The sequence below is a fragment of the Lepidothrix coronata genome, unplaced genomic scaffold, assembly GCF_001604755.1.
Source record: "Lepidothrix coronata isolate B3197 unplaced genomic scaffold, Lepidothrix_coronata-1.0 Scaffold50, whole genome shotgun sequence".
Taxonomy (NCBI): domain Eukaryota; kingdom Metazoa; phylum Chordata; class Aves; order Passeriformes; family Pipridae; genus Lepidothrix; species Lepidothrix coronata.
In genome coordinates, this window is record NW_016690230.1 from 1,779,101 (window position 1) to 1,803,387 (window position 24,287).

The following is a 24,287-nucleotide window of genomic DNA, read 5'->3' on the forward strand; positions in this document are numbered from 1 at the left end:
AGACAAGGCAGAAGGCCACCTTGGTTGAATAGGGATCTTCTCTTGGAAATAAGGTGAAAAAGGAAGGTATATGTCCAGCAGAAGCAAGGTCAAGTGACATGGGAAGAATTCAGAGATGCTGCTTGCTGGTCTAGGGAGAAAATTTGTGCAACCAAAGCTCAACTGGAGCTGAAAGTGCCCAAAATGTGGGGGACAATAAAGAGTTCTTTCAAATATATTAATGGCTATAGGCACTATAGAAATATCATAGTCCAGTTACAGGATGAGGATGGTCACCTCACAAACAGGGACAGAGACAAGGCAGAGGTGTTTAACACTTTCTTTGCCTCTGTTTCTGTTTTCAACATGGATGATGAACCAAGAGGGTCTCAGTGCCTTGAGCTGGAGGACCATGGCTATGAGAATGATCAACTCCCAGTCAACCCTGAAAATGTGTGGGATCTGCTGCTCTAGCTGGATCCCTGCAAATCTGTGGGGCCTGATGGGATTCATCCCAGAATGCTCAAAGATCTAACTGATGTAATTGCAAACCCTCTCAATGATTTTTGGGCGGTCTTGGGAACCTGGAGAGGTCTCAGCTGACTGGAAGCTGGCAAACGTCCTGATTTTCAAGGAGCAGGACCCCAGAAACTACAGGCCTATCAGTCTCACTTCAGTGCCTGGTAAAATCTTGGAAGAGATTATTCTGTGAGGTGTTGAAAAACACCTAGAGGACAACACAGTCATTGGTCACAGCCAGCATGGCTTCATGAGAGGAAAGTCCTACTTGTCGAACTTGATTTCCTTCTGTGACAGGGTAACCCAGCTAGGTGATCAAGGAAAGCCAGTAGATATAATCTTTTTGTGCTTTGGCAAAGCTTTTGATACTGTCTCACACAGTGTCCTTCTGGACGAAGTGTCCAACACACAGCTGGATAAAACATAATGAGCTGGGTGAGCAATTGGCTCATGGGTCGAGCCAATTACAAAGGGTAATGGTGAATGGGGTGACATCAGACTGGAGACCTGTCACTAGTGGGGTTCCACAGGGCTCCATCTTAGGCCCTGTGCTCTTCAACATCTTCATAAATGACCTGGATGCAGGACTAGAAGGAGGACTAAGTTTGCCAACAACACCAAACTGGGAGGAGCAGTTGAATCCCTCAAGAACAGAAAGGCCCCTGCAAAGAGACCTTGACAAATTAGAGGACTGGGCAGTCACCAAGCATATGAAGTTCAACAAGGGAAAGTGCTGGATTCTGCACCTGGGATGGGGCAGCCCTTGGTATACATACAGACTGGGGAATGAGAGGCTGGAAAGCGGTGCCACAGAAAGGAACCTCGGGGTCCTGGTCAATGGCAAGTTAATTATGAGTCAGCAGTGCCCTGGCAGCCAGGAGGGCCAACCGTGTCCTGGGGGGCATCAGGCAAAGCATCGCCAACTGGTCGGGGGAGGGGATTTCCCACTCTGCTCTGCACTGGGGCGGCCTCACCTGCAATATTGTGTGCAGTTTTAGGCACTACAATATCAGAAAGATCTGAAGCCATTAGAGAGAGTCCAAAGGAGGGCAATGAAGGTGGTGAAGGACCTTGAGGGGAAGCCATATGAGGAGTGGCTGAGGTCGCTTGCTCTGTTCAGCCTGGAGAAGAGGAGAATGAGGGAAGACCTCATTGCAGTTACAACTTCCTTGTGAGGGGAAGAGAAAGGGCAGGCACTGATCTCTTCTCTGTGGTGACCAGTGACAGGACTTGAGGAAACAGCATGATGCTGTGTCGGGGACGTTTTAGGTTAGGTATCAGGAAAATGTTTTTCACTCAGAGGGTGGTTGAGCACTGGAGCAGGCTCCCCAGGGAAGTGATCGCAGCACCAAGACTGTCTGAGTTCAAGACGCATTTGGACAATGCTTTCAGGGTCTTGGTGTGATTCTTGGTGTGGTCCTGTGCAGGGCCAGGAATTGGACTTGATGATCCTGATGGATCTCTTAAAGCTCAGCATATTCTATGATTCTAAGTCTTTCTTAGCTGTCTGTATTGAAAACTTGTAGAAATTAATGTAGAAATTAATGTAGAAATATATTGTATGTTAGCCGTGATGTCCTGGTATTGCCAGTTTTTCAGACTCCTTTTTGAAAGACTTGTTGATACTGAGAAAAGATTTGGGAAACTGACTTAAAGGCATATATTTAGTCGATTTCTTAGAATTGATTGTCTTTACTGTTTGTTTCAGCACACTGTTTGGTAATCATGTGTTGAATTTAATTTTTTGTCCAACAAATAAAAACTGATGAAAATATACCACTGGGAGGAAGGGAAAAAAATGGAAAAGCCAAGTGTTGCTCAACTAATCAGTTGAAAAAATAACCAAAGTACCACAAGGACCTTATTTTGATGATATGACCTATTATTTAAGCACCTAAGCTTCTGATCTGCTTTTTGCAACCTTTATAATTTTAAAAAATAGCAAATTAATGAAAATTCTTTACACTGTTAGTAGGTTTAATATAATTTCATTTTCACTTCATCTTCTACTAGTTAACTTTCTGCTCTCTGTTCCTGCTGTCTCTCCAATGCTGAACTGCACTGCATTAGTACAAGTTTTGTTGTTTTAGTGGGTTTTGGGTGGTGGTTTGGTTTGGTTTGGTTTTTTGGTTAGTCAAGGCAGTTTTTTTGGTCTTTTTTTTAAAATTTGTTTTGTTATCTTTTCTTGACTGTAGATTGAATCTGCCTCATATTCTCAGGGTTTGTGCTTACCACCTTAACGAAAAAAGTATAACTAGATGATCAAGACTCCTTGATAATTGATTGTATACTGTCCATTACCCAGTCTGCCCAGAGTTCTTGTAAGTTTTCAGTCTCTCTGACACCTTACATGCAGCTCTTTATTCTGGTGGCTAGAAGTATAGAAGATAAAGCTGAGTTTTACATTAGGTAAACCAAAAAGCTAGTGGGGAATTTTTTTCAGTAATCACATACAATACCAATATAAATATATTTAAGAACACTAAAACGGTTTATTTTTTTTCTTAGTGCCTGAAAAATATGTCTTAAGTATGCAATTCATAAATATTTTTAATAATAAAATTACATTTGGATTCCACTGTTCTAGAGTTCTTATAAGTGTCTTGTATGTAACACTACAATACTGTATCCCTCTAGTTACCTCAATGTAGCAGGGGTCACTTAATGAAAGTATTATAATCCAAATAAAGAAAAAAAATCACTGAAAAGCCATTGTAGAAATAAGAACTGTTTGTTTTTTCTTGTAAAATATGTAAAATTATGCTAACAACAAAAAAGCATGGAACGTGAAGGACTTTCCTGAATCACTTAATTTGTTCTGTGGAAAAAAAAAAATAAAGTCAAGATAATACTTTAAACTCTAAGTCTTAATTTTATTCTCTAATTTGTAGGATTTTTTTCCTCAATAAATTATGAAAATTTGTAGCCTAAGTGTTCGTTGTGTGACATTTTTCCCTAAAGCCTAGTAAGTCCTTACTCTGTTTTTAATCCTCTATTTCTTTAGTCTTACGATAGGCCTTTTCCCACCCCATTTACACTACAATTACCTTCTTGTTTTGTTTTGTTTGTTATTACTGTATGAAGGAAATAAAGATCATAGTGTTCCCTATATATGTTATGTAGTTTCACCTATAAATGTTATGGTCTTATCTGATTACTCTCAAAACAAGCTAGAATTCATGTGAACTCTTTGCTTACAGTATTTCTAATTACTCTAAAAATTCTAATTATGAAGTTTGTAGTTTAGATTAGTTTCCTCTTTCTGTATCTTGCACTGTATTTCTGCATAAAGATGTAAGAAAGCAAAAATTATTTTTAAGGCATAAGTATTATACATATTCCTAGTTTTTCTGTAATTTGTTCTGTTCAGTGGAGACTGAAAATCCACTTTGCAGCTTTCCTCAACTCATTCCTCCAGGAATGAATGAGCTGAGGAAAGAAAATAGCAAAGGATCTTGGATTACAGTTAATTCATTCTGGCAGACATTTGAGAGCTCAAATTGATATCTTTGTGTCTTGCGCAGAGCTCTAAGAGCTTCTACATGTGTTACCTTAAAACTATAATTCAGGTCTTGCTTATACCTATCCCCTGTTTCAGGTAAGTGAGTTTTCTGAACGTGTTTGAACCTCTTTCCAGCAATGTAAAGAGCAACTGACAACCACTAAATGGCAAAGGCTGGCAGCTGCCTCTTTAAGCTGGGGAAGACTTTTTCCTGTATGTTTTATGGAGGTTTTAAACCTTATTCCGGTGCCTTTATTTATGACAGACAAATACCTCCTTGAAGGATTGGGTGCCATTTCTTTATGACTCTTAAGCCTTGAAGGCCTTGGCACCGCACTATGGTCTTTTCGTGTTGTGAGTCAAGCAGGAAATCTTTCCCATTGAATAATTAAGTAGGTGCAGTAGATATATGTGTGTTGGTTGGGTCTCTTATCTAACTTCTGTCCTCACTGACTACACTAAAACCAAAGCTGTTAAAAGCGAATGGTACAGTCTACTTGATCAGTTCTAAGATTCCTGTAGAAAAAATGTCCCTGAATATTGCATCAGAGAAGAACTTGATGTCTTTAATTCTTTGGCTTCTTTAATGTTAGGAAAATCTCTCGATTAATTTTACAGTTCATAATAATTCAGTGACTCAATTAATTAATGACAGCTGAGTATTTTGGACTGCTCATCTTCCTGAGTGGAGGTGGATATTTATTGAAATCCATCTAAAACATTATTAGTGTAAACTTAGTTTCCACAAAAGGATATAATTTGGCTTTATGAAAGCAAATAAGATATATTCAATAATTTTGTCGGGATGTGCCTTATTTTTATCTTATCAGTTTGTTGTGATTTCAGTTGCCTCTGTCCTGCCAGGCTGAAAAATTGCTTTTTGGAGTCTATCTTAAACTTTTTTTCCCTTACCAGAGACCTTTTCTACTTACTGGAAATATTGCCTCAAATTCCATCATGTCTTTTGCAGAGCATCATCATACATGCCCTACATACAATTAACCTTCAGGTTCTGTCAGGATAATTCTTTATGTAATTTATTTATTTCCCCAACCTTCTTTTGAGGGGCATTATTTTGAGACAAACATTATGGAAACCACTTATCCTGTTAATCTGCTAGTAAGTGTTTTTCTTTAGCACCTATATCCTGTAGAAACTACATAGTTTTTCAAACTCTAGCGTGTTGTATCCACGTTGGAATATAGACATGTTCACAATTTGACTCTGAAAGTTACTAACCCTTACTGCAAATGTAATAAGTGACATTGAAAGGTGGTTAAGGAACTGCATTTTGCTTTTTCATAAACTAAAAGCAGGTATATTTCAGTTGAGGAGATAATTTATAGTAAGTGGGCATAAAACTGGTTTTCTATTTTCTGTCTGTATCGTTAGGCATCGCAAAATATGTTTGAGTCTTCAATTTGAGCATTTTGTATTCATCAGACTATGAAATTCTATTGCAAATTATCACCAGCTGTACAAGTTGGATTAGGAACACATTCTTCTTGGAGTTTATAGTTATTGAAAATAGGTGGGACAGTTAAAGCAGCACACTTGGAGCATTATGCTTGTCCCCTCAGCCCCTTGTTATTAATTGTAATTGCACACAATGATGAATCATTATTTGGGGCTGCATATGGGCTCCTTAGTTCATTTATTTTGAGAGATACTGTTTCTCACTAAATACCTTCCTTTAAAGTGACTTGCAGTTTTATTTTGAGATAGCATAGCTTAACCTGGTTTAAGTATTGTTTTTGATCCTGTTCTCATGTGATTAAAAGTTCTTCAGATTCTCATTTTGAGAATTCTGAAGTATTTATGCTTGGATTTCTCTGTATTGCGTGTGTTGGGATTGAATATGCTGAGTAAGTAAAAGAAGTTTGTTGTGTAAAAATGTCTGGACTGTTCTTCTCATTGCTGTTTTCCTGTTTCCTTCACCTTTCACTGTTCTGAGTTTGTCCACATTTCACTGGTTATTTCAAAGGATTTTGATTAAAGAGGAAATTGGAGGAATTGGTGTAGTATTCCTGACTGGTTGCTTTCTAGGCAAGAGACATGATACTCTTGGCTTGGTATTGCAGAAGAGAACCTCTGACAAATATAATCTGTAGTGGGCTATGTGTGTATGATACCAGATCTTACTCCTCCTTCTGTATACAGTGCATGTTGAATAGATGCATTCTTTAATGCACTGAAGTTTCCTTGTACAGGGATGGTTAATATCTGGAATGCTTGAGGGTTTTTTTCCTTGTTTGATGACCTGCAAGTGTTATCAGTAATAATATCTGCAAAAAAGAAATCTTCTGTAATGTAAGAACTAAAAGAAGAAGCTGACTCTGAAGGCATGCCTTTTTTTCAGAAAGGTGATTTGTTTTTCCTCATAGGTGTTAGAGCATAGGGAATTATTCTTTCTGGTTTTCTTTTTTGAGACTGGGAGATTGAGGGAGTTGGTTTGGTTTTTGTGGGGTTTTTTTCTTTGTTTTGGTTTGGTTTTGGTTTTTTGTGTTGAAGAGCTCTTTGCCAAAGGGAATGCCTTTTTTGCTAATAAGAGTGAGAGCTGGTTAATAAGAAAGCAATAAATGTGATAGCTATATAGAGGGTGGTTTTTCCCATGTTTTATGCATTTATTTTGTATGTCACATGTTGAAGGATCTTCTAACTTTATAACGTGAGACATGCTGTTATGCAGGAGGATATCAGGGACTATCTCATTGCTCAAAAAGATTGTTTCAGATTCTCCCACACTTATGAAGGCCATTTATTGGTGGTCGTTTCTTTTTATCTTGGTGTGGGGTTTTTTTAGTGGGGTTTGTTTTTTTTATGCGGGAGGGGTTGTGTGTTTTGTTTTGTTTTCTGTAGTACCTAATTGGAAATGTTATTTCTGACTTCTTACTGAAAATCTTGAGAGCTTATTTCATATAGGTTCATGATGATAAAGTATTTTGCTGAAAAGGTTTATATAGTTATGTAATAGTATCCTGTTTCCTTTTTGAATTTGTTTCTGGCATTCATCTGTTTTCTCATCTGGGCATTTTTGTTCTCTCCCTGGACTGTATTTGCTCATATAGGACTTCCAATGGCATATAGGAGCAAATGAAAGCAGTAGTGTTTAGCTATTGCAGTAATCTTTGTTCTTTTCCTGACAGAGCTCCTGCAGTGGTGTTTCAATGTAGCTCTGCTGATGAGCATTCTTGAGTGCTGGGATGGAAAGTAAAATTTTTTTCAAGCTATTGGATGCAGACTTGTGAGGTTTCCCTTCTTGCTTGCAATCCTTCTTGACCCATTCCAGTCTCGCTTCTTTTGCCTGTGCACATAATCAGCCTCCTTTTGATGTCGGACACACATCAGGTTTTGTCAGCAATCCTCACTCCTGGGCATTTCAAGGTCCAGCCATTGGAAATTGCATCATAAGTCCTAGAGTTTCATCACTGTCTGGGGAGAGAAGTTTAGTCCTCAGTGACAGAGCTGAATCTCCCACAAGTCCAGGCCAGTTACAGGAGGGAGCTACTCAACAAAGGTTCATCACTCAACCTGGAAATGGCCTTCCCCCTATATCAAAGTGGGAAGTACTGTGAATGTGAGTAAATTCGTTCTGGAGAGGGGTTATTATGCCGTGTTTTTACTTTCTTACACATGGAAAATTTTGTGGTTTGTTTTGTTTTTTTTTTTACTTTGTTCCTAACTTATTACCTCATTCTGTGTAGATATAAAAATTGTTGAAGATTGGATATTACAGACTTAGAATAATAGAATTGTTTGAGTTGGCAAAGACCTTCAGGATCACCCAGTCAAACCAGCACTGCCAAGTCCACCGCTAAACCATATCACTAAGTGCCACATCTACACATCTTTTAAATCCTTTCAGGGATGGTGACTCAACCACTTACCTGGACAGCCTGCACCAAGGCTTGGCCTCCCTTTCTATGAAGACATTTTCTAAATATCCAGTCTAAACCTCCCCTGGAACAACTTGAGGTCATTTCCTCTTGTACTATTGCTTGTTACTTAGGAGAGAGGACCAACCCCACATTGCTACAACCTCCTTTCTGGTAGTTGTAGAGTGATAAGGTCTCCCCTGACTCTCCTTTTCTCCGGGCTAAACACCCCCAGCTCCCTCAACTGCTCCTCATAGGGCTTGTGCTCCAGACCCTTCACCAGCTTCGTTGCCCTTCTCTGGACTTCTTCCAGCACCTCCACGTCTTTCTTGTAGTGAGGGGCCCAAAACTGAACACAGGATTCAAGGTGCAGCCTCACCAGTGCTGAGTAGAGGGAGATGATCAGTGCCTTGGTCCTGCTGGCCACATTATTTCTGATCCAAACCACGATGCCATTGGCTTTCTTGGCTGCCTGGGCACACTGCTGGCTCACGTTCAACCAGCTGTCAACCAGCACCCCCAGGTCCTTTTCTGCCAGGCAGCTTTCCAGCCACTCTTCTCCCAACCTGTAGTGCTGTATGGGGTTGTTGTGGCCAAAGTGCAGGACACAGCACTTGACCTTGTTGAACCTAATATAATTGGCCCCAGCCCATTGATCCAGACTATCCATCTGCAGAGCCTTCCTACCCTCCAGCAGATCAACGCTGCCTCCCAACCTGGTGTCATCTGCAAAGTGACTGATGGAGCACTCGATCCCCTTGTCCAGATCACTCATAAATATGTTAAACATAACTGGCCCCAGTACTGAGCCCTGGGGAACACCGCCTGTGATCAGCCACCAACTGTTCTATCCCGTAGCAGTATAAAAGATTCCTAATGCTTTTAAGCATATTTTGCCCATCATCATTTTTTGAACTTATTACAGAACTTGCAGGGTGACATGGTCCCTCGTTTTTTTTTTTGTTGTTGTTTTTTTTTAAGTCATGGTTATTAACTAAAAGGTGCAATTCGGCCTATTTTATTTCAAAATGTAAAGCATATGGGATATAAATAATGTAGAGGTCCTAACTTTCAAGTTAAGATACTCTCTCTTTTATGGGGCTGAACTGTGTTGTCTCATGGACAGTTTCCCTTAAATTTTTGTGTCTTCACTACCTGTATGCAGTTTTGTTTTGATTTTTATTTTGGAGTTGGGATATATATCTGTTTAAAATTTTCTCCATATTTACTGAAATACCTTTTGCCATGTTTAACTTCCTAATATTTTGTGTGTGTGTGTGTGCAGTTATTCACAAATAAATTCACATAGGCTTTTTTTTTACTGAATATACATCTCCCTGTGTGACTTTGGAGATTCATATGTCAAATCATGCCATGGGTCAGGGTATGCACACGTCCTTCTTTTTCACCTAAAATGTCACCAAAGCTCCCTTATTCCCTGTTTAGGTTTTGGTAGTGATTTTGTGCCTTATCAGGAAAGCATTAGATAATTTCTCATAGCTGCCTTTTTTTCTGAAATTTTTGTTGGCAGGATTTTCTGTTTACATGCTAAAAATAAGTCCAGTGATACAGCAAATACTTCCCCCTCACCCCCTTCCATGGAAGAGTATAGTTTGGTTCACAAGTGCACTTAGTGCAAAGAAACTGAATTTTTTCCAAGTATATGCAAATATTCTTTTTTGCTATATATTTAGGATAGTCTGTATTACTATCCTGTTCAAAACATTTCCACTTCCACTTTATGGCTTTCTTCTTGACAAATTGAGAAAACCCTATGTGTCCCTTGGTTGTGTGTTAATTTTTATAGAATAAGTCACTTTAGTGCATCCACTTTTCTTTTAGAAATTGTTTGAGAATAAACCTTTAAATATTTATAGTTTGATATTGATACTGCTCAGTGAAGAAGGTTTTACTGATAAAATGGATATGGTCTGAATGGTTTAAAAATGTATTTGTAAGGAATTTTTAAAATTCATTACTTTTTCCACAGTTGAAACAATGAAGTGCAAAGAAATGTCTGATTCCACATTCCAAATACGTTACTTTTTCCACAGCTGAAACAATGAAGTACAAAGAAATGTCTGATTCCACATTAACTGTTGTGTTGCTTTTAGTTGGAACAGATTAAGTACAGAATAATTTTCCATGCCCATCCATTTATTTTCCATTTCTTGATTTTTTTTTTTTCTGAAGAATCTACAGATTTTCTGTCACTTACTATCTAATGGTTATTGCTTCACTTGAAAGTCAGGATGTGTTATGGTTTTAACAGAATAATTTAAAAATTATCTGATTTTGAAACTCAGCTGCTTTATATTTTCAGCAGAGGAAAAATGAGGTAATTCTAATTAAAAATAGTAGTGTATGTTAATTTTTTCAGGATTACCAAATAATTTTATTATAAATTTAGTATCTCTAATTACTGTGTAATAAGACATTAATTGATAAATTGCTGGTCCTGAAGAATGCTTTGTAGAATTTTACAAAAACTGGCTAGAAAATGTAAAATTATTTGACTTCTGATGTTTGGTTAGTGAAAGTCAACAGAAAATATTTATTACCATAAACTTACTTCAGATGCTAAATAAAAGACTGCTCGAGGAAGGGTCATCTTGAAATTTGGAAAATGCAAAAGCATCAGTTGTGATGGTACAGCTTCATGTGACCTAGTTTTACATACCGTAGTTAGGAACATATTTTCTTGTGGCCCATGTGTGTTCGGTGGAGAAAAAGGCATACCCTCATAAGGATCATTTCCTTTTTCTAATTATAAATAAGGGAAACAAGGGGTATATGTTTTATTGTTTTACTGTTCTGTGTTATTTTTTTAAATGACATTACAGCAAGTTTGTTGTAACAAACTGTTGAAATTGACTGCTTCTCTATTAGGGAAGCAATGAACTGAATTTCTGACTTGCATAAAAGGCTTTGTACGGATCTTGAAAATACATTGTAGGGTTTTATTTGTATAGTACAGCAAAATCTAATAGAATTTGAGAAACATTAAAGGAGAGAAAGATGTCACTAGTATAGTAGATTAAAAAGTTTTGTAAGTGGGTAGGAATTATCCTGGCTGCACACAGAATGGCAACAAACAATAATTGTGTAGTTGCAGTTCACGGTCTTAGATGTTTTTAGTAAATCATACAGTACCATACAGTAAATCAGTTGTTTCCCTTTAAGGACAATTAAATTTGCAGTAAATTTCTTACAAGTTGCTGTAAAACACTTGACATTTCCATCACTAGTCTTACATAGTTTACTGTAATGAAGCTAAACCTAAAAACTTCAGCAAAGCTATTGATGGTTTTGATGTAAAAGTTAAAGCAGAATTACATATGGAGGACTATACATGTAGCATATACGAGTTTATATGCATCTGTATAGTACCTGTACTAATTATCTAATGCTTGTAATGTCCTGTGTGCAGTGAGGTGCTTATTGGATCATGATTTTCAAGTAGTAGAAGAACTTGTATACCCTATAAATCCTTTACAATTTTTTATCCTGCATATCCTTTACAGACAGAAGATAATGCATTAATAGGGCTATGAGTTTATATTAATGATCTGATGTCAGTGAGGGATCAGCTGTGTGCAGGTCTAGTAGTATAACCTTGGTCCTCTCATTCATAATTTAACTCAGAAATTTGAGTGCCCACAGGCCCACTCTAATATAGATGTGTACTGTGGAAAAAAAAATAAAATTGTGAGCATCTGCAGGCTTACGAAGATTACTCTGCAAGATTACTCTGTGAAAGGAACTGATATTTTAAGTAACAAACCTAACTTGCAAAGAAAATTGATCAAGAACAAATATGTTGAATAATTCTGTAATAGACACCTCAAAAAGCTTCTGTCACAAGGTCAGTACTTGGTTAAGATCCTTAAAAAATCTATTTCAGTCATAATTTCCCTTTTACTTGGAATTTTTACACCTCATTTGATAGTAATTTTTGAAATTATGGCCCAAAGCCACTCTAAAATTTCTAACTTTAAACTGTTTTTTTTCCCCCTACAAAATACTTTTTCATTCTTAATTAGTCTGGAGTACAAAGAATCCAGATAAAGTAAAAGTTTAAGGAAATACTGTTGGCACTTCAGCCAATTATTTTTTTCCTTGCAAATATAGGATATATAATATATTGCATATAAAATAATTACATTTAGCTATTTCTAAGACTTGTGAATTTCTCATTATGGACATAGTATAGTTTTTCTCTTTGTTTTTGTTTTTTGTTACATCTGGAATGTCTTGCAATCTGTTTTCAGTTGATACAAGTGTGGGTAAGTAGAAAATGCAAAACCGAAAAAAGTACTCAAGGAGATCAACACTGGATGATTAGGTGAAAGAAGCAAATTTTAAGAAAGGAATTCAACCAGCAAAAAAGAGATCACTTGTGTGTTAACAGCAGGAGGCTGCTGTTGGCAGCATAGTGGGCAATGCAAAGAGGCATTAAATCTGGATTATGAAATAGAATTTGAAATGGTCATGGAAGTAAAGGTCTCTTTGCAAGGAAGCCAACACTCTTTATACTGAATCCAGCAAGTTCCCCATGCACTGAGTGTGTGGGTGAAGTTAAAACTACAGCTTAAACTGGAGCAGTGGTTTGACACTACTGAAATGGAAAATGTCTTCTGCTTTCTTTGCCTTGCTGTCTCTTCTTTGTCCCACAGTCCCTGGCCCCACTCTGCTTCTTCATGCCTCCTTGCACAGGCCTGAGTGCTCATCTCTTAATAGCCCACAGAGAGCTACGATTGAAAAGCCTTAATAGAAGGGCCCAGTGAACGGAGCAGAATTTTCCATTTGTAAGCAGTAATAGACAGAGGTAACTAGTTTGTAAGTGGCAAAGTGCAGGAGCTGCTCAGCTGTGGCTTGCAACTGCATCCTAAATATATGTGAGCACAGCATTCAGCAGAGCTTTTCTGTCGATGCATAACTTCTGTCTGGCTCTTTAATGTAATCCAGCTATTCGTTGTTCTCAGAAGTTATACAGTAAGTTTTCACTGCAAGGTCTGTGTTTAAAAAGAAGAGTTTCTAAACAGTTTTTTTGAATGCACTGAAAGAGGTCTTGCAGTTGAAATGAAATGAGAAAGCTTTTAATGAAGTATACATTTACTCTGCTCTAATATTGTTAATTTTAGGAGTAAATTGGTTATTAAAGTATTTTAGATGCTGGATTTAGAACTATATTCTGCAGCTATGAAATCCATCGAATTTTTTATGTGAAAGCAAGCTGGTAGTCACTTGGCTGGACTGAAGTTACTTGTGGGATTCACTAAGCTCAGCTGATCAAGTACGGTGGTGGTGCTACAAGCTCTTCAGAATATATGGGTCCAAAATAAAAGCACTAGGTATGCATATATTCCCATTTCACCCTTGTTTAGTTCTTGCCTGTCTTATGAGATGGAACAAAAACATCAAAAGTAACTGCAGATTTTTATGGCAGAATATTGAGTGGAAGCTGAAATTCCCAATGGCTTATGCTTCCCTTTTCACCCTCTTTTTTTAAATACCTAAAGAATGCTGACACGCTCCACCCTCTCATGTCAGTCTAACCCTGTTACTGCAGAAATTTAGTTTTGAATTTCATTGTTTGCATTGGGAACCTTTCCTTGCTTTTGCCAATGGATCTGCCATTTTTTGCTGTCTTTTGCAGTTACGATTAGTGCTATCATTTGATCTCAGGGTTCATAGTCCTAGGTGGGCATTGTCTAAGTACTAGCGTATTGAGTCCTGGATCCTAGAGTATTAGGTAATGAATAATAAGCTGAAGTATGGAGATTATAAAATACATAAGGTTTTGGAGCAGTGTACTAATATAAAACCTCTACTGGTAATAGAAGGAGAATGAAAACGCTCTGAGATTTGTGGCCACCTTTGCTTTATAAAATTAATCTAGATTTTATATGGATAAGAATAATTTAGAATGAGTCACAAGCAACTGATACATTGAAAGCAAGCAGTATATAATGGCCAGTCTTCACGAGCGAAGATTTGGGAAAGGTCATTAACCCTTCGAGCCTGCGCAGTGGATTTTTTTAGGTGAGACACAGCGTGCGCTGAACTGAGCCCACCCTTTAATCCTGAGGTTCATCTGCCGGGGACAAGCAAACTTGGACAGTGGCAGTGAGGTCCCCAGGACGTAGGTTTGTTTAGAGTGACCTTCTCTTAGATGGATTGCCTTACAAGGCTGACGAGCTCCATCTGCCCGGGGGGCTGGGAATCGAACCCGGGTCGCAGCGGTGAGAGTCCTGCACCCTAACCACTAGACCACCAGAGGCCCCAAGCAAGCAGTAAGAAAGACTAGAAAAGTAGAGTTGGTAGCAAGATGTGTGACCTAACCGAATGCAGTTAGAATGGAAGAAATGTAGACAGGTGAAGGTTTTGGTTGAAGAACAGAAAAAACAAGGAAGTGAACATAAGAGATACTAAGTGCAAAAAGTGGATGGTGTTCCAGAAGAGGGATGACAGTTTTTAGTGTGGGGTGGAGAGATTTTAAAGTAAAGTGAGATAAAAATACTTAAAATGGAATTAAGGGTTTCTTTAAGGAAATAAGGAATTTCCTTATAATAGAAATAAGGATGAATAGGCTGAGCCTGTTTTGCATGGAGAAGAGAAGACTGAGAGTGGAATCTCAATAATATATATAAGTATCTGAAGGGAGGGTGCCAAGAGGATGAAGCCAGACTCTTCTTGATGGTGCCCAGCAGTATGACAAGATGCAATGGGCAGAAACTGCTGCACAGGAAGTTCCACCTGAATATGAAGAAGAACTTCCTTACTATGCAGATGACCATGCACTAGAACAGGTTTCCCAGAGAGGTTGTAGAGTCTCCCTCACTGGAGATATTCAAGAACTGTCTGAACACAATCCAGTGCTATCCTGCTCTAGGATGACCCTGCTTGAGCAGGAGGTTGGACCAGATGATCCACTGTGGTCCCTTGGAATCTTACCCGTTCTTTGATTCTGTGGAAATGAAATGGCAATAGAGGGTGAAATATCAGCAGTGGTGGATTGAGGGTAAAGCAAGAAATGTTTAATAAAGATATGACTTGGCAAATTGTTATTTTGGAGAATGTTAGATTCATTTAGGATCAAATGTGAATAGGTAAGACCCAAGAAACAAATGACAATGTGTCATCTGACGTGAAGATGGCAGACTTCAACAAGGCAGTCTGTAACTGTGTGTGCCACTGAGTATGGAATTGAAAGGTGTTCCGTTACTCATTTGTTATTATAATTTCCTGCATTTGTCACTGCCATTTTATTCAGAACCTTAAGAAAGTGAATGTAATTTCACATTTCACTCTTGCCTACTGCAGTAAAAATACTTGATTTGGAATGCATGCATCTGAAGCTTTTCATTCTATGTGTGAAGACAACTACACAAAAATAGAAATGTGTTAGAAAATTCTCATTTTAATTTGATTTTACTGAGTTCAAAGGATCCACAACATTAAATTTGAGATTTGATGAAGATTTGCTGCTCTAGAAATTTACTCTGATATGCTAATCCTCAGAAAGAGGTTGGCTATTACAGGTGAGGTGCAATACACTTCGCTATTTAATTTGTGCTTTCTGAGCAAAGACCACCAAGTGTCCAAATATAAGATTCATGTTTGATTTGCTACAGTCTCTTGAAAACACCAATATACATTGCTAAATTTTCAGTAATGTAAATATGCCATTTAGTTTTTAAGAAATCCAGATACTGAGCACAAGAAAGTTCACCAGTTTTTTTTTGAAGAACGAGTGGTCTTATGTTCGACTGAAGCTTTGACATAAAATTTTAAGAAGGCTTGCAATTGCATCTTTCTTTTGGCAATAGAAACTATTTTCAGCTATTCAGGTTTCTTAGAGTATGCTGAAAGAGCTAAAGGTGTTTAGACCACTTCAATCATGTAGCTTACCTTTTAACATTTTGATCCTAGTGTGGCTTGCGTTGCCAGTGACAGGAGATTACCTGATATACTAAGTTGAGTGTTTGTACTAGGGCTAGTAATATTGCAAACTATGTGCACCTTTGTGTTAGACATCTACTTCTCTATTGATTTTTTTTTTGATAGTCAGTATCTCTGAACTTCTTTATATGAGGGAATTGATAGTGCTACAAGTGGTAAAAGTACACTGAGAAAACTAAGTCTTATGGCAGAATTGTGCTTTTCAGCTTTTGGCTACAGTGAAAGTAAAAGATATAAATCATTTATACTGTATTCAGTTGTGTTGAAAATCTGTTTTCTTCTACAGAAAGACTCTCTGTAGTAAGGCTTAATCTTGAAATATAGCTCTGACCACAGATATGCCCTGTAAATAGGAGACCTTACCATGAGGAATGTGGTTGTCTGTAACTGTTATTTCAAAAATGCATGTTTATTGATGTTGAAGCTAATTCAGAAAGAGAGGTTTCTTGAGTAAGATCTGACTTTTCACAACAGAAAGAAACTTAGGCTGTAGGATTTTTCTTTCTGTCGCTTAGAGTGAAATATTTTGCTGCTCTGACTTGCCTATTCTGTTATGTGCATGCTGCACTCAGACAGTTGCTGGGTGTTGGAATTGTTGATGAATGTTTAATGAATCATTCAGTGCTCTTGCTTTGTGCTGCTCTATGCTCCTATGATGTGAATGAAAAGGATTAAGAGTTACATACTCAGTACTTTTTCCCAAAAGCAAATTTCTTCCTGCATGTTCCCATTAGACTTGGTGTCTGCTACAGTGTAGTGTTAAGATATTAAAGAAATGAAAATATAACTGTTTTTCTGAGGCACTGTTTGACAATCATACTCATTTTCAGGAACTTTTTTTTTTCAGCCTATATTTTTTTTCTTCTGTTTCTCTATGTTATAAACTCTTATGCTCTTAAAATTTTTCTCTGTCTTAAATGTGCACCACCTTCAAATATTCCACCAGATGGATATTTTTCCACTCAATATTTCTTGACCAAAGTAAATATGTAGTTATTTTATTCGTCCTTTGTAAGTCATTCTCCAGTATCTTGATTATTTTTGCGTTTTGGTTGGTTGTTTCCCCCCCTTCCCCCTGAATTCTGTGTAATTTGTCAATATCTTTCTGGTGTGGAGATACCTAGGAGTGAATACAGTATTGCAAATATATAATTACCTCTCCTGTCATTATTCAGGGGGTATATTTATTATTGCAACATATAGAAAATTCATCTCTAAATTGTTCACTACGCTTGTAGGCTTTTTTCATTATTACTGCATCATAGATTTTTATCTGCTGTTTCAGATCTATGTTTCTAGCATGCATGTTGCCAGATGCTGTTCCTTGTATTTCCATTTCCTAATTCTTTTATTTCATTCCACACACATTTGTGAACTCCTGAAAGCTTTCTCTTGCTCTGGCAGGTTATCAGGGTTACTTTGCTTCTTGAGTTTGTTGCCTGGATGACTCTTGGAAAATAATTTTTCTTTAATATGTATGATTTTTCCTCCCCCCACATATATTTAATAACTTCTGCTGCTTCCCTGGGGGATCGAGTTTTGAGATTCTCCAGCTTGTTTTTGTTAGCTTTCCTAGGTTTGAAAAACCGACTCCCATATCTCACTTATTTCATTAAGTGGTCCTCAGCACAGAAGCAGCAGTTGCTATGTGTGCATGGATTCATCCATACACGTATATATGTGTGGATGTGTGTATGCATATAACGACTCACGTATAATGCATTTCCCAGCTCTTCTATTTAAAACAATGCTATTTACCTGCAGGAGGACGAAGAAGAAACATATGAGCAAACTCTAGAATTCCGCAGAGGAGGTGATGGTCAGCCAAGACGGTCCACACGACCTACTCAACAATTTTATCAACCCCCCAGAGCTAGAAACTAATGAATAAGGAAAAAAAGGTAAATACAAGATATTGGCATTTTATGTATGTGTTTAGATTTCAAGAAAAGCAGGTCTGGATTGTTCTCTACTTTTTTTTTAGGGATATTGGTATATTTATTATAGAAGTAGGATATCTGTTTCTCTGGATTTTGTGGTTTAGAAAGAGACTTAATATACCTGTGGGAAGAGGGAAGGCAATAAAAACATTTCAGTAAATAGCTTTTTGGTTTTGCTTTATGTCAAGACTCATGTCAGCTCAGCAAGTTTTTACCTGATACTTTTTCACCTGAGAGCAGCAGCAAGATTCTCTCATTCACATACACTGGACCAACTGCTTCTCTGAAATAAGTAGCTGCAGTCCTTGCTCAACTCAGGACTGTCTATCTCTGTCCAAGATCCCATATTCTACTTTTTATGAGCCATTCATGGGAATAAATGTCCTTTCTGTTGTTTTACTTGCATGCGAAGGAGAATTTGCAACACTAAAATATAAAATCTGTGAGTTCACCATTGAATGGGGAGGTACAAGGCCAAAGAATTTTTACTGTACTCTGAATCTTGAGGATATACTTGCATCTATACTTTATTAATTACCAGAAATTAAGGGATTGTATATCATCCTCAGAAAATACACCTGATGCATACATTCAGAAATTTGAAAAGGGCAGCCAGATAAAACAGTTACAGTAATTTTACTAAACAAATCACGTAAACTATACTGCTTTCATTTTACTTGTTGATTTTCTAAATCCTTAATTTACAAAGGATTGCATCTTGAATAAAGAAAGCTTTGGTAAGCCACATATTGCTTGATGTGCATCTACAAGGTTTCTTTGTCTTGAATCTGAATTTTTTTTTTTTACTTACTAGCCAATTTATTTTTACTTTTGTTCTTTTCCTTGCTCCAGTCCTCCACATTCTGTTGGCTTAACAGGTGTTGCTTATTTCTGCACCTTTTGATATTTCTGATGTGCAATAACATGATTCTACTTTTTTGATTATATGCTCAAATGCTTTTTTCATTTGGGGCAGTACTGGCAATGTAAGAGCATACTTTATTTCTGGCTCTTGCCAAGGTGAAAATTATTCTATTTTTGCCTATATAATTTGATTTTCTATTTTAAGTAAGTGTATCATCAATATCAATAAACATGTCAGAGACAGTGTAAGGTAAAACATACACAGGTATTCTTCCCAAGAATGGCAAGGTAGTGGAAGGATTAAAAAATGGGTTTATTTCAGATACAAGGACCACTTCTTAACGATGCTGCATGCACCGGGCCCCCAGGGCGAAAAGGCAATGCCCCACCTTCTCCAAGGCTTTTTGTATCTTGACTCTCTGCTCTCCCACCCTGTCTGGCCCGGTATTGTACATGTCTGCAAACGTGTTCTCTCTCTGCATAGCAGGGAAAGAGAGAGCTTGCTCACAGCTTCTCCCTGCAACTTTCTCTGAAATGCAGAAGGAAGGAAAACAAAAAACATCTAACCCATTCAAGAAGGCATTTTACAGTCTTCCTATGTGAAATGGAGTTCTAGCTTTTTGTCACAGATTCTTCCGAAATTGTGCCTATCCCTACAGATAGTTTCTGCAGAAATTAATCTGACATATGCACTGAGTAAAGTTTTAACTTGCACAATTGGCTCCATGGTGTGTCAGTGTGATCAGTTGAAGTGTCAAGTGTACGCAGCAGTCAAAACCTGGGAATTTTTTTGTGTCTTTAGGTAATATTTTTGGTATTTCTCTAATTTTACAGTATGAATCTGGAAAACTGTACTAGCTTTGGTCAGCTGTGAGGGGACAGGGAGAGTGATAGTGACTCCTGTATCTCAAGAAAAGTAAATGAATTGTTGGCAAGTAAGGAACAGCCTTTGTAAGGTACAGGTAGTTGTTCCTTGCAGGTGTTTTAAAGATTCTAATTGGATCCTGATCTAAATGGACAGCAGATGTGGTATCAAAACCTACCTACTACAGAAAATAAGCCATAACAGCCTTTCCCTTCTACTGAGCTTCACCAAAAACAAGGGATTGATGTAATCAGTTTTTCCCTGATTTTAAATATGGGCAGAAAAATCAAACACAGTCCTTTTCTAAGTTGCTTTCAGCTTGCCTGGACTTGTACAACACCAATGTAGCTTTAATGTCTTGACATGTAAAAGTTCAGGAATATTGAATGTCCGTTCCTAGAAGTGGGTTTCTGCATGGGTTTTGCCTCCTTTTTATTCCTTAGAGCCTTTGAGAGCATGGCATATTGTTCTTATTTCAAGTTTTTGATAACCTGTTAAATGAAGACCAGATTTATCAGGGAAGTTTTAAGGGATCCAGTAAGATGTAATTTTACCACAGTTTTCCTCTGAAGGATGTTTACCTCTTCAACAGATCATTGATTAATGACATCTTTACTTACTGAAAGGGAGTATCTATTATATAAAGTAACTTAATGTCTTTTTTGTGAAGAGGGATGTAGAACCCTTGATGATTATTATTTTATATTATAAATTGGTAAATTCTGTAGAATTTTAATGTTGTAGTTCATAACATTTAAAATTCCAACATGTCTTGTTCTCAAAGGCAACTAAGACAATACTAAAACTGAAGTTTGCTGGCCATATTTGTATTGAGTATGATAGAGATGTATCAAAGATGAAGCATAAAGTTCATACAGTAGATGCATGACTTTATACCCCAAATCTCTTAGATCTACCTGTGTAATCTTACCTGACTTGACAGGGAGGATTTATTAGCAGTGGTGGAGCAGTGAAGCTGTTCTTCCTCCTGGATTAGTGTTCAGCACACTCATTCAGGTGTTGAATTTGCACACGCAAGTCTGGAGTTAGTATTACCAAATAATCAGTTTAAAAATCAGCATCTACAGTGTAATGGGATTTTAAGTATGAGGAGGTTTCAGTTTTAAAAATCTGAAATGTTTTTTAAAAGTGGAGTTTGTATCCAGGGGACTATTCTGTCTGGGGAAGAGAAGTCTCCAGAGGGACCTTAGTGTGGCATTTTGGTACTTAAAAGGGCATTATAAAAAAGATGGAGACAGACTTTGTAGTAGGGCCTTTTGTGATATTGGTGGTGGTTTTAAACTAAAAGAGGGTCAATTCAAACTGGATTCAAGGCAGATGAGAGTGGCGAAACACTGGAACAGGTTGCCCAGAGAGCTGGTGGATGCTCCATCTCTGGAAACTTTCAGGGTCAGGCTGGAAGGCACTCTGAGCAACCTGGTATAGCTAAAGATGTCCATGGTCATTACAGGGAGGTTTGACTAGACAACCTTTAGAGGTCCCATCCAACACAAACTATTCTGATTCTAGCCTTCTGAAGAGGTTTTTGCCACAGTGTTAAAAGCTTTGGATATTAAGAACAATTGCTGCACACTTGCAGGAGGTCTTGACCTGGTGATTTTTATGAGGACAGAGGAATAGAGTAGACATGTTAAGGTGAAATAACAGAAGTATGGGGTAGTCAGTACCTCACTGTGGTTGCAGTTGACCTATAAATTATCCTTTATTAATATCCAGCAGTGTGAGGTGGAGAACATTAACTCAGAATTTTATCAGAAGGAATTTTATGTGGGTATGATTCAAATACTAGCTTTAACAGGTCTGTAAAATAAGGTATTCCTCCTGGAGAGTCAAGATATAAGAATTAGAATCTAAAAATAATAAAAATACATCCTGATGTTATACTTTATGTATAGAATGTCATGATAGTCTGAAAAAGAAGAGGAACAAGTAATCAGAAATGAGTGTTTTGAAGGATTGTAGCTTTTGGAGGAGCTTGAAAGAACCTGTGAGTGTGGACCTGTGAGTGCTTGGTCATTATATGTTTCTTGGGTCTTCCTTTGCTCTCTGATAGAATTGATTTTAACTTTGTCACACTTGCTATAAAATCCGTCTCAAAGTCCTTAACAATGGAGAAACTGTGTTTTTGTGAGAGAGAAGTCATTACCAGAAAGTATTCTTTGTACTAGACCAATCATATTTATTGCACTGAAGCGTAGCCTTCTGATTTATTCTTCTAAAGACTTCTGCCTGTAATTACTGAAAAGCATATATCCAGTCTTTTGGAAGAAGAAAATGAAGTAACAATAAAGCGTATGTTACACAAAGAGCCCAGGAATGGAGGGTGGTGATGGTTTCTTGAGTGCTATTATTTTTTTTATCCTTATCTAAAGTATTTTATTTTTTTCATTTAGAAACTTCCTTGGAGTCGGCGGAAATTCACTGGCAGTTCCAACTTGCTGAAGACTTCTAGAGGAAATTCTGGCTTTTTCCAGACAGCAGGATGGAACAAAGAAAGCTCATGTGAGCAGAAGGAATTTGGACCTGACACCACAAGAGACTTTTTTAAAGTTCTTAGATAAATGAAGCTGAATACTTTTTACATATGAAAGAGGCAAATTGTCATTGCTGCCATCAATAAAACCACAGTGCACTATTCTATTCTTTGCCTTGTATTCTTTTTACTGAGCCTCCACTGTTAGTTAACAAAATAATGTATCATGATTTTTATTAATTTTGAACTGATTTTGATTCTAATATTGCTTCTAGTAAAGTAAAATTAAAACTTATATTTTCTCAAAAGATGACAGGATTGGGCATTTAATTTAGATTTTTGGCTAACATTAGTAAACATGTTAAAAAAGTTTCAGCTAATTATTGTACAGTAAAATTCTGAATAGGTTTTGACTGGGTTTTCTGTGGTTTTTTTTTCCAAAGTTGCTGAAGGCCAAATTACATATTTGCCTACTATGTTTTTCATGATCTGTGACCAGAAGATCAAAGGGGAGAAAAGAAAAACATCAGTTTCAATAGTCTTTTTCTAAATAATTTTAGGTAAACATTTTATTTTTAGGAATATTTATATTACAGAAATAGAAATATTTCTAAAAGGTACAGAAAAGTCATTTAAACAAAAAATGCCTAAAGATGCACGACCATTTTAAGCATAACTGTGTATACATGCACACACATGTGAGCTGTTGGATAGTAGGTACTTTCTTGCAGCTTTAAACTCTGCTTTTATTGCTTCATATTGCTAGAATTTTTTCTATTGTCATTGGTGCTTGGAAGAATCTTATGTCAAACTACTTTTCATTCTAAGCTGTATCTTCAAATCTTATGTGATTATGACAAATAGCTGAAATTTCACTATTTCTTTATCTGAGAAGCACTCAAAATCTATGTAACATGCAAATCCCTTCTAAGCTTTATTCTGATCACTTGAAATAGCACGTGTTTTGAGGTAGTTTTGTAAGGATAGAATTATGCCTGAGAGATGTATTGATGGTATAAGTTGTACAATTAATTCTACTGAATTTTTCTCTGAGTGCTCATACAAAACTCTGTTTGAATAGAACCTTGTTTATTTGGATGATAAGACCTTTTATATTGAGGATGTAACTGAATGTACCTGCAGTACAGAATATGGATTACTGTCTGAATGCAGTCACATCTTAACCAATCACATAAATATTTGCAGAATAGTAAGGAACCAAATGTTTTGCTACCTTAATGGATCCTAAGCAGCTTCTTGATAATTATGATGCAACTCACTAAGAATTCTAAAGAATTTTGGAAGTTAAAACATGAGCTGTACAACATTAAAGTTCTTCACTTTTAACTGACACACAGCAAATTTTATGAAGTTTGTTAGATTTAAGTTAGAAACCACTTTCCAAATACTATGAATCATCCTGATCGGTTCTGCTAAATTGTACCAGCAAATAAATAAACTATAGATCTAATACATTGGATGTTGGATGTTTACTTCCAGTATTATTGCTAAGACCACTGACAGCAGCTATTCAGCTTCATAAAAAAATGCATTGTTTTAAAAAGCAGTTCTGATTTTTCTTTGTAAATAGGATGTGCATTAAACAAGTCCTACAATCAGTGTACCAAAGCAATTTCTGAAATTAAAATAATTTTTATGTTCTTTTGGGCTTTCATTCGTGCTGTGAACTAATTCATAAAATTCTGAAAACTATAGTCTGATTTAGTAAACTATAAAAAATAATGGCTACTTACGAAATTTTAAGACTGTACAAATACGAAGCAGCATTTCTCTGTAGCAGTTGTAGCATTCTGAGATTACCACATGGATGTACAGCTGTAGGAAAATGAAATGTCCTTGAGAATGTTGTTTTTCTTTGTAAAACAGTAAAGACCATGTCCTGGTCTTTTCACCAGTGCTGTGGAACTGGAAAGCCAGAGTAAGCAAACAGCTCCAGAGTCTTCTTGAAAAGTCACATACTCTTCGTGTGTTTTATGATTATTTACTGTTTTGGTTTGGGCTGAAATAATGTCTTCTGGAAGCTCTGCTTGTTTAGGATATGAAGAACTGATGTTTGAGTAGTTAAAAACTATTTTCAATCTGTTCTGAAAAGCAAGAATTCATACATTCATGCTCATTGATTCCTGTATCTGGAAACATGATGACAAAATAGGTAGGTATATAAATTATTTTCTTGATTTGCATAGTCCATCAAAACCAAAAATACAATAATTTGCCAGTCATAATGTAGTAAAGTTTGCATGCGCAAGAACACAATTAATTT

At 37.0% G+C, this 24,287-nt stretch overlaps 1 protein-coding gene across 3 annotated transcripts in view; it reads left to right on the forward strand.

The window, feature by feature from the left end:
- Positions 1-23,474, forward strand: part of TDRD3 (tudor domain containing 3) — a 100,279-nt gene extending 76,805 nt beyond the window's left edge. For 2 of the 3 annotated variants that reach the window (XM_017815371.1, XM_017815372.1), the window contains 2 exons: positions 17,605-17,741; positions 21,924-23,474. In XM_017815371.1, the coding sequence (XP_017670860.1) occupies positions 17,605-17,724 (120 nt within the window). In that variant the 3' untranslated portion in view covers positions 17,725-17,741; positions 21,924-23,474. Of the gene's footprint in view, positions 1-17,604; positions 17,742-21,425; positions 21,532-21,923 lie in introns of all 3 variants that reach the window. The other variant, XR_001874911.1, reaches the window with a different exon arrangement.
- Positions 23,475-24,287: the final 813 nt, after the last annotated feature.